The sequence below is a fragment of the Polyodon spathula genome, chromosome 24 (assembly GCF_017654505.1).
Source record: "Polyodon spathula isolate WHYD16114869_AA chromosome 24, ASM1765450v1, whole genome shotgun sequence".
Taxonomy (NCBI): domain Eukaryota; kingdom Metazoa; phylum Chordata; class Actinopteri; order Acipenseriformes; family Polyodontidae; genus Polyodon; species Polyodon spathula.
In genome coordinates, this window is record NC_054557.1 from 21,169,339 (window position 1) to 21,179,615 (window position 10,277).

The 10,277-nt window shown below is 39.4% G+C and overlaps 1 protein-coding gene across 1 annotated transcript; it reads left to right on the plus strand.

Moving 5' to 3' along the window:
* Positions 1-342: 342 nt before the first annotated feature.
* Positions 343-9,214, plus strand: neu1 (neuraminidase 1). The gene is made up of 6 exons (XM_041225872.1): positions 343-638; positions 3,543-3,732; positions 5,582-5,844; positions 6,523-6,705; positions 7,611-7,830; positions 8,262-9,214. The coding sequence occupies exons 1-6, from the start codon at positions 498-500 to the stop codon at positions 8,477-8,479; spliced, it is 1,215 nt and encodes a 404-aa protein (XP_041081806.1). The 5' UTR covers positions 343-497; the 3' UTR covers positions 8,480-9,214.
* Positions 9,215-10,277: the final 1,063 nt, after the last annotated feature.

Sequence of the window (10,277 nt, forward strand, 5' to 3'; positions counted from 1 at the left end):
ATGTGTGTGTGTGTTTTCCTTTGTTTTAAAATTTCATAAGTTAAAAATGACAAATTGAAACAAAACAAATCATATCGGTAACTCAATAGAATTACACGCCCACGTGTTTCAAGTCAATCCAGATATTTAGGTAAATTAATATAAAAATACATGTTTAAATTTCCCTATAGACACACTTGTCCTCCATCTCTTTTCACGTAAAACTCCACACAGAGGATTATGGGTATCAGTTTCTATGGAAACCATTGTAAATGAATGTGGTGGTAACATGAAACCATGAAGCGCAAGCAGAACTTCATTTCCCAGAGGTCATGCAGAAAACCATGTGATTGGTGGCAGTGATCACTCGCCATACTGCCTGGTATGCCTGCTTTACTGGTCATATGACCGCTGCAGTCAAATGATACGAAACCATTTCTTCGCTTTTCACAGAGTTTAAAAACAATTCGGTGTGGATGCAGTTTCCCTGATTTCTAAGAAGGGTTGCACCAGCCAACATGGGAGCACGTTACCGGCATCATAACCTCGAGTACTCTGTGCAGAATCGGCTCTGGTCCCCGATATTAGTGGTGGTACTACAAGAAATCGTCGTCCTAGCTTTGCAGCTGATCCTAGGGGCGTCAGCCGAACTTGGGCAGGTAAGTTGGTGGGTACCGTACTGCAGGTAAAGGATCTCGGGTTCACATTCTTAGTACTGCTTTATGCAAATATGCATGCATAATATTACGAGAATAGAAACTGCAAACCGTCTTTGAACACGGTTTAACATGTCTGTGTGTATTTTTCGGCTAATTCCTTTATCTCAATTGCAGAAGGAAGTTACGGTGTCCCTATTTTAAGGAACTGTTTCAAAGTTGTACTGCGGCTGAAATACATGTGAGAACTGTCCTGCAATAGGGCGTACTTTTCTAAAAAAAAAAAAAAAAAAAAAAAAAAAAAAAAAAAGACTAACTTCACAGAGCTCTACTGGTAAAATATCTCTTGACGTTAACATTCAGTTATGTGTATACGTCTGTCGATCGATTTCCTCGACTATTGCCTTGTAATGCGAACTGTTATGTGTTTGTTTAGCAGCAGTATTTTTACACACACGACCGGTGTTTCTTGAGCATTCCGTACTATGTGGCATCTAAAAAGGCGTGTGTCAGGCTGTTTCGTCGGCGGATTTTTCGTGCAACTAGTTTATACAGGCAACCAACCTTAAACAACAGTTCCATACTGAAGAGCTGAATGATCGATTTCAAAACAATTCCGAATCGAGAAACTTGCTAAAAACAGCTTGGAAATGTCACGTTCAATGACTTTATTACGAACCGGGCACCTCATTTCGCTAAACCTGCATTTGATGCAACGATAGCCTGTGGCACAGACGTCATATGCCTGGTGTACGTGCGTTGGCTTGTGTCCCATTCCTTCATGAGTATTACCCTGAACTATGTAAGCAGGGGATATAATCCATTCGCTAAATGTCGAATGTGCTATAAAATTATATACGTCCATACTTTTATTTTAAGACAATTTCTGCTTTGTCACAATACAGAGTGTATAAGGCAGTTTGAAGCTATTGCTGAAGTTCTTGTTTCAGTTATGAGGTCTGAGGCTGTGAATTATTTATTTTACTGACAGTATGATCCCATCCTGTACTGTATGCCAGATCTTAAGTTAACTACTGACACACATGACCAGATTAGAAGGTACAGTACATATCAGTTTTTTTTTTTATAGTGCTTTAAAAAGAATTGTAAAAACAGAAAAAAATACTGTAAAACTGCTTTATCTTGGTAGTTACCCAACACCCCTCCCTCTCTCTGCAGTGTCTTATACACAGCCAAGAAAAAAAAATGTAACCCATTAGTGGCAAATTTAATTTCTCAATGGGGGGAATCAGAACACAAGCTGTACTATTTATGTAATTTTATATATTTTAAATCAATATGCTACCATTCTAACATATTGAAAACTTTTAGAAGTGTAAAAGGGGCAGGTATTTTTACAACAGCGTCCTTTTTTTTTTTTTTTTTTTGAGGACAGTCAAGTTTGTGCCCGTAATCAGACCACACTGGCTATGCAGCTCAACGCGTAGTAAATGGATCTTTATTATCACTGTGGATAGAAAGACACCAAGAAATGGATCATATTTAGGCATCATTTTCTTATTTTGTATTGAGGCATCTGAAGGGCTAAGTTTGCAGATTTAACAGTCATGTATCTTGCGGTTAGTGAGATAAACATAACAGTAGTTAAAGAGAACATTGAAATAATATTAAAATAATGTAAAGTAATGTTACTTTATCAGCCAGCCATCACTTGACCTCCCTTTGCACTATCGCTCGCACAGCCAAACAACATCATAAAATATAATTGCGAGACCTCTGCATCGAATGCTGATTCACCAACTTTGTCTGATTTGCCTTTTTTTTTTTTTTTTTTTTTTTTTTTGAAAGAGAGCATTTTAGACTTAGTTCTTTTATATTCTGCATTGCTCAGAGAACCATGTGATTCCGGCTATGAAGAATGAATAAATTAGATTCAGTTTTTAGATCCTAATCCAGAGGTGTCCGATCCTGGTCCTGGAGGTCCGGTGTCCCTCCTAGTTGTTGTTCCAACTGTGTCCTAAATTACTTTCTTACTTAATTAGAATAATAATTGGTCCAATTAAATAATTTATGACACAGTTGGAACAAAAACCAGATTCGGACACCCCTGTCCTAAATATATGAAATTCAGCAGATTTGCAATTTTTGTAACCAATCAGAAGATCTATCATGAGAGGCCCATCCATTAGAGTACGCCACATAAATAACCCTTTACTGCACCTACCTATTAAATGCCTGTTTTCTCAATGTCAAATATATTGGACACTGGGCAGCAAAGGGTTAATGTGAATCAGACTACAGGTGAACATCATTTATCTGTACAGCTATGGCCGAAGGTTCTGCATCACCTTTATAGAGTGAACTAATTCGTAAAGATGTTCATAGTTTTGATTTTAATTTTTATTATGTCTAGCTAAAATTTCTAGATGATGCCAAATCTTTGGCCATAGCTGTCCAAAAAATATTTCCAAAAATACAATCCATTGTAGTTTCCACCACCTTTTAAATATCAGTTTGCTGTAATTGTTGCTTTCTCAATTTGGGTAGACGGATATAATTCTTAATTATTGTTACCTCTAATGCTTAACAAAAGTAAGAATTTGCTGGTACTGTATTAAGAACCTGAAATGAACAAGAAATGTCTTAAGACTACCTACTAGCCCCAAGATATTTCTGTACTGGATACATTTATCCTGTCTGAAAAAAATAATAATAGTAATAATCCAGACTAAAGTGCATAACCTTGATTTAACATCCAAGTAAATCCCCTTGGATTACGCTGGCCACACATGGTTATTCCAGGATTATCACAAAAATAAACCATTGACTCGCTTTGTTTCATGGATAATGGAGAACTCGAGTGTAGTGTGTGTTATCCCAGTTTCAATCTAGTCTCTGTTTAGTTTCTCTAAGCTCTGTGTTAACTCTTTTCTCCTGCTTCCTCAGCTCAAGCCCCTAATCTTTGAAGAGCAGCTCCTGTGGGTCAGTGGTACGGTGGGCTCTGTCAGTACCTACCGCATTCCTCTCATCTCCTTCACCCCTAAAGGCAGTCTTCTCGCCTTCTCTGAGGCCAGGAAAAGCTCCTCCTCGGATGAGGGGGCAAAGTTCATCGCCCAGCGCAGGTCCACTGACAAAGGTGAGGTAGCTAGCTTCGCTGCGGCATCTGCACAGGTTGAAGTATGATGTTATCTGCTTGCTAAGTAACCAATTGGTGCAGCTACCGTTGCAGTCACGAGGGCCGTGTCATCCATGTGTGCTCTAAATGCCAGCAGACGCATGCCAGAAGCCAGCCGCTCTCCTCCCACTACCCATATCAAGGCCCCAATAATGAATTCCATTTCCTTGGTGAAGGCCAGTGGAGAAATTGTATAACCTACCACGATTCTGTCTTCGAGGTAACAAGTAGTGGTAAACCCTGAGTTGGGGAAAAACAGAACTATCATTTTTATACAGATGTCACTCAAATCTATATTCATTCTAAACCTGAGAGTGAGCTGCTGCCTCTGTTCTTACTGCCTGTATCTCTCATCTAAAAAGTTGGATGTCGCAATTTTTGCTGTTGGGTACTTCCCATCAGCTACGTAAAACCAATCTGTAAACCTGTTGATGGTACCATGATTGAGCTCAGATCTAAAATGCGGGTGTGATTTTTGATCCTGGGTTAACTTTGAACCGCAGGTGTTGAATACTGTCAAGGTTTCATTTTTTCACCTCATAAATTTAGCTAGGCTTTGACCTATGCTCTCTGTATCTGTGGCTGAAGAACCGGTCCATGTGTTTGTTTTCTGTAGGATTGATTATTGTAATGCCCTGCTCACTGATGTCTCTAATAGCATTCTGAACAAAATTGCAATATGTTCAAAATTCTGCGGCTAGAATTTTGGCTAGGTCACACACTAGGGATCACATTACACCTGTGCTGGAGGCCTTGCATTGGCTGCCTGTTAGGTTTTGGCTCCTGACCTATAAGGCTCTCCATGGGCTGGCTCTACTTTATTTGTGGGATCTTTTAACCTTTTACACACCCACTCGCAACCTCCGCTCCACTCATCTTAGACTGCTGCGTGTCCCTTCTGCTCACTTGTGCTCTATTGGTGACAGGGCCTTCTGTTGCTATGTCCCAAAACTGTGGAACTCTATTCCTTTAGAGACCAGGGATTCAGCAACTTTGAGTGTTTTTAAATGTAGCTTAAAAACTTTTTAAAAAGGTATTTTTATGATTGCTTTTCCTTGTTTTTGTTTCTACGTGTTATTGTTTTTGTTGTATTTATCTCTGTTCTGTAAAGTGTTCTGAGACGATTGCTTTTAAGGGCACTATATAAAATGCAGCCCACAGGAGCTTATGTGGCACTGAACCATATGCATTAGCTAAATCCAGGAATGTAAGATACAAGTGTTGAGATGTCTAGCTTAATAAAAATAACCTTTTTATAGTTGATGGCCCTGAGTGACTATCCAATTTCTCATTTTGGAATCCTGCATTCATTCAGATCACAAATCACATTTTCCAAATTGCGTTGCATTGCCAAGCAGATGCAGAGCTTGATCTAAGTAATTCTCTCTATTCAGTTGTTTTAATTTCAGTTTAAACATGCTGTATTTTACAGATTACCCTGATGCTGTTTATTTTGTTTGAAGGATGCCCATTGTAGGAAAGTTAAGCATTACTATCTCCTGTCAGACACTGTGAGACAATAGCTGTCACTATAACTCGTCTTTTTTGTATAACACACATTATTTAGTGCATATTTGGATTTGTAGCAAATGCATTGATTGACTCCCTGTGTGTGACCCTGAGCAAGTCAATAAACCTCTTTGTGCTCCTTCCTCCAGATTAGACATAAAACCGAAGTCCTATTGGAAGTGACTCTGCAGCAGCAGTTGTTGATGCATAGTTCACCCCCCCTAGTCTCTGTAAGTCGCTTTGGATAAGAGTCTGCTAAATGACTAATAATAACAACTCCTGCTGTGTTCCCCACTCCCAGGTGTTACCTGGGGCCCGACGTCTTTCATTGTGGACGATGGCATTGTTGCAGACGGGCTGAACCTGGGCTCTGTCGTGGTGGATGAGGAGACGGGTTCTGTGTTTCTGATCTACTCCCTCTGCGCCCACTATTATCGCTGCAACGTCTCCAGCACCTTCCTGATCGAGAGTGTCAATGATGGCCTTACCTGGAGCCTGCCACGCAACCTCTCCAAAGAGCTGGGCACCAAAATGTTTGCACCCGGTCCAGGCTACGGCATTCAGGTAGGGCATGGGGATCACAGTCCATTGGCGCGATGGCATCGAGCACTATTGATTATGTATCAGACTTGGGGTCAGTTATAATCCAATCGCAGCATCATTGCTCAAATTGCAATGTTATTTTGTTCAGTTACAGTAATGCTACAGTAATTGCATTTATATTTACATTTACACTTAAGTATCATAAATAGCTACACACATTAACATATTTTCTGTTTATTTTGTTTAAATGTAGTCAATGTAAAAAAGTATATATTAGCGTCCAGCGCTCTTGCCTTATCTTTTACCACATTAAAAAAATAAAACAAAACTGACAGTATCGCTTATCCCTTAGACTGACTGTAGCCACTCCAGTTCATTTAAGCAATCTACAGCAGTTAACTTATGGGGTATACATTAACTACAACATTATTTGCTGTATTTACTACAAACAGTATGGCTGTAAAGCAAATAAACACAGATATATTAATGCCAACGCTGCAGATGGAATGTACTTTACAAAAGCCCTGCATGCACATACTATATATTTCTATTACAAGAAGCCTGATAACATGCAAACTCTGTGCAGCAAAATTGCTATGCATATTCAATTTAAAATTACGTAATTCCGATTTTTTTTCAATGTGTGAAAAAACACCCAGTACACCTCTTACCTGGAGCTCTGGTATACTGTCTCTGCAGAAGAGGCTGCCCCCCAAGCAGGGTCGGCTGATCGTGTGCGGTCACGGGACCCTCGAGGGGGACGGGGTGTTCTGTCTGCTCAGCGATGATCACGGGAGGTCCTGGAGATACGGAGGAAGTCTAAAGAGCATTCCCTACAACCAACCCAAGAAAGCCAGCGACTTCAACCCCGACGAGTGCCAGGTACTCACTATCCTTGCACTAGGTATTTACTATCCTTGCACTAGACTACACTGTATTTACATATTACTCTTTCATTGTAACCCTGCACTGCCCTGTATCACCTGTAATCTTTTTTTGTTTTCTACGCTATGCATCTCCGTTCACAAAATGAATCTCAATTGTGTTGTTTTAAAAATCAGTCTAATTTTAAGCAGGCTGTGTTTTCATTTTAATCTGTGGTACTGCAGTACACTTGATTAACGGTCTTGCTTTAGACTAGCACTTTCACCTGAAATTGTCCCCACCCTATCAGGGCCTTCTTTCCTATCAGTAACCAACCAGCAGCTTCCCCTAATGACTGACATGCTTTTCAGCCAGTAAGAGGCTCACCCCCCCCCTCCCCAAGACTGCAGATATGAAATAAACTAGGGTAAAGTGCAAGGGTAAAAAATGTCCTGGAAAGCAAGGCAAGCACACTGAGAACCATCTTTACCTAGTGTAGTACCAGATGTCTTCAAGTGAACATGTTTACAATGGCATACACTTCTTTCTAAACCTCTCATTTTGAGACCTGTCTGTTGAATGGAAGTGCAGGACAAGTAAGAAGCGTGCATTGTGTGTATATGTATGTATATATAAAGAGAGAGAGAGAAAATAATTGATCTTTTATTTAACATATCATCAAAGAATCTATAAAATTTAAATTATAAAATTGCAAGTGTCAAACTGAAGCCATAATGGTAATACAGTATTTCGTGTTCTATTTCGAATTCTATTTCACATTTTTCAATCAGTTGTTCATGAACTATATGGAAAACTGCAAAGCGGTATGTAATTCAATATGTTAACATATTCAGCAGGTTTAATTTGACTGTATGGCGGTAGCTGTTGTATTAACCTCTCTCTCTGTTTCTGTCTCTCTCTAGGCAGTGGAACTTCCAGACGGCTCGGTTGTGATCAATGTCCGCAATCAGTATTTCTATCACTGTAACTGTCGCATAGTGATCCACAGCAACGACGGCTGTGACACCCTGCCTCTGGAGAACCTGAGATTCGACGAGACCCTCATCGACCCCGCAGTGGCAGCCGGAGCGCTGCTCAAAAACAACGTGCTGTTCTTCAGCAACCCTGCCGACCTCCACAAGAGTGAGTGCAAGTGCAGCCAGGAATTCAACTTGGGAACAAATAGGGGGCACACTTTGAATGAACAAAGTTTGCTGCTTCGTCGAAATAAAACCTGCTGAATAATGTTACGTTAGCATATTTAATTACATACCATTTTGTAGATTTCCGTGTGCTTCAAAATCTATTGTACTACTATTATGGCATCTGGTAGACTTGCGATATCATTTTGCAGTTTCTTTTGATGATATAATGTTAAATAAAAGCCATTAATGGGGGGGAGGTGTACTTTCAATAACGTTTTGGTGCAAAAGGATAAAAATAGCATCCGTCAAGATTGTGTTTTATATATGTGGTTTATCGGTCTGTACGCTGCTAAAAAACAGTCTTGACTCGACAGAAAAGGTTTAAAAACTCCCTCTCTCTCTCTCTCTCTCTCTCTCTCTCTCTCTCAGGAGTGAAACTCACCCTGCGTTGGTCCCTTAATAGCGGGTCGTCGTGGGAACGGGAGACAGTGGAGGTGTGGCCTGGGCCTAGTGGCTATTCCTCGATGACATCACTAAACGGCAGTGTGGAAGACGAGAAGTATATCTTCTTGGTGTATGAGAAGGGGTACCAGGAGTTAACAGAGACCATCTCCTTCGTCAAGATACACCTCTATGGTGGTCTGTAGGCCATGCATACCAATAGAATATTCAAGTAATGCGGAGCAGAAACTAAGCTGGCTTGTCTGCGTGTTTGGTTTCTTATAAATTGTTTTTGAAGATTTAATTAAAATGTGCGATTTGAGTGTTTTGAAGGTTGTAGCTATCAAAATACTTGCATAAATCTTGCCTGGTCAGCATGTCCATTCGCTATAAAGGTCTCAAATGTGCAGTTTTGAAAGAAACATAAGCATTTTCATTTGAAAATGTGACACCTGGTCCTACACACCGTAGGTCTCATCAGCAGTGTCTGCTGCTTGCTGCCAAAGCATCTCAGTGGCTGCTGGGCATGTTTGTCAGCAGCTAATTGGTTAACTTGCATGATTGAAGGCCCTGAAGGGGTGGGAACAAGGCCCCAGAAAGCGCAATTCTTGTCAAAGCAAGGCCTACAAACAGAGAAGTATTTAACCTAGTGTAATTACAGAGATCTTGTTTTAAAATGAATAACCAAGTTTGCTTAACACAGTTTTCTTTATTGCGAATGGATTTATTTTGTTAGCTGCAGTCAGTGTAAGAATGTTAAGGAACATGTATGCATGTAACCAAATTTACAGTGCTGCTCAAATGAGGAGCTGAACATTTTGACATATTCTGCAGGAGGCAGGGAGTGGTTGATATTGGGGTTTTTTTGTAGCACATACCGCCACCTGGTGCTAGAATACTAAAATTACACTTCTATTTGTAAAAAACAAAATTGTCTTAAAGGGAAAGTAGATTTAAATGATTTAAAATCTTCAGATGATTTTGGGGGAGGTTTTAATTACACACACACACACACACACACACACACACACACACACACATATATATATATATATATATATATATATATATATATATATATATATATATATATATATATATATATATATATGATAATATATATATATATCCTGTGCTATTCTGTCTATACGAGGGGGCTAGCAGAGTTGAAAGGTCCCATGGTCACATGATTTGAGTGGAATGAGGATAGCTCTTCAGTTCCCCAGCGCAAAGCCAGGTAAAGGCAGATTTAGAGAACAATGCAAACTCAATGCAGGAGCAGAGAAACCACTCTGGATGTTTGTAAACGCTATATAATGGTAAGGTCAAGTGTTAGCAATGACAGTGATATTTGAAATGACTTCCGGTTTATGATGTATATAACCTAATTCGTGGTGGGCCTCATTCCCTTGTATTTTATTGTATTCGGACAGTGATGTCAATAAGTGTCTCATCCAGGCTGAGGAAAGCAAGACTGAAGAGTAGGGTTGATTATCATGTGATCGATAATTGCTTTGGTCTTGACCGTTTATAGTATTGAAAAATTACAATCTCGTTATTGGCAATAATGATTCTGACCGTCATCTAAGTATAAACGCCACAGCTATTGAGATGATTTATAAAGAGATAAGTGCAGGGGGTGCTAAGTGCCATGTGATTGAACTAAAAATGATTTAAATTCAGCGATAATAAGCTATAATCCAGGAGATTATAGCTACAGGGGGGAAACTAGCTACAGCCAAACGTTTTGCAACACCCTATACAATTAACAGATTTTGCTTCATAAAGTCAAATGAAACCTGCTGGATAATGTTGTTAAAATATTGAATTGCATGCCGCTTTTGTAGTTTTCCTTATACTTAATGAAAAACTGACAACAATTGAAAAAATAAATTACATTTTAAAATCTAACATGAAATGCTGAACTACTATTATGGCTTTATTTTTTATTACGTGATGTTTAAATAAAATATCGAAGTTTAGTTCATGTAGGTTTTGTTTTGT

Coding starts and splice junctions, on each gene's coding strand:
- neu1 (XM_041225872.1), top strand. CDS start 498: ATGGGAGCACGTTACCGGCATCATAACCTCGAGTACTCTGTGCAGAAT. Junction 5,845..6,522: donor GTCCAGGCTACGGCATTCAG/GTAGGGCATGGG, acceptor CTGTCTCTGCAG/AAGAGGCTGCCCCCCAAGCA. Junction 7,831..8,261: donor CCCTGCCGACCTCCACAAGA/GTGAGTGCAAGT, acceptor TCTCTCTCTCAG/GAGTGAAACTCACCCTGCGT.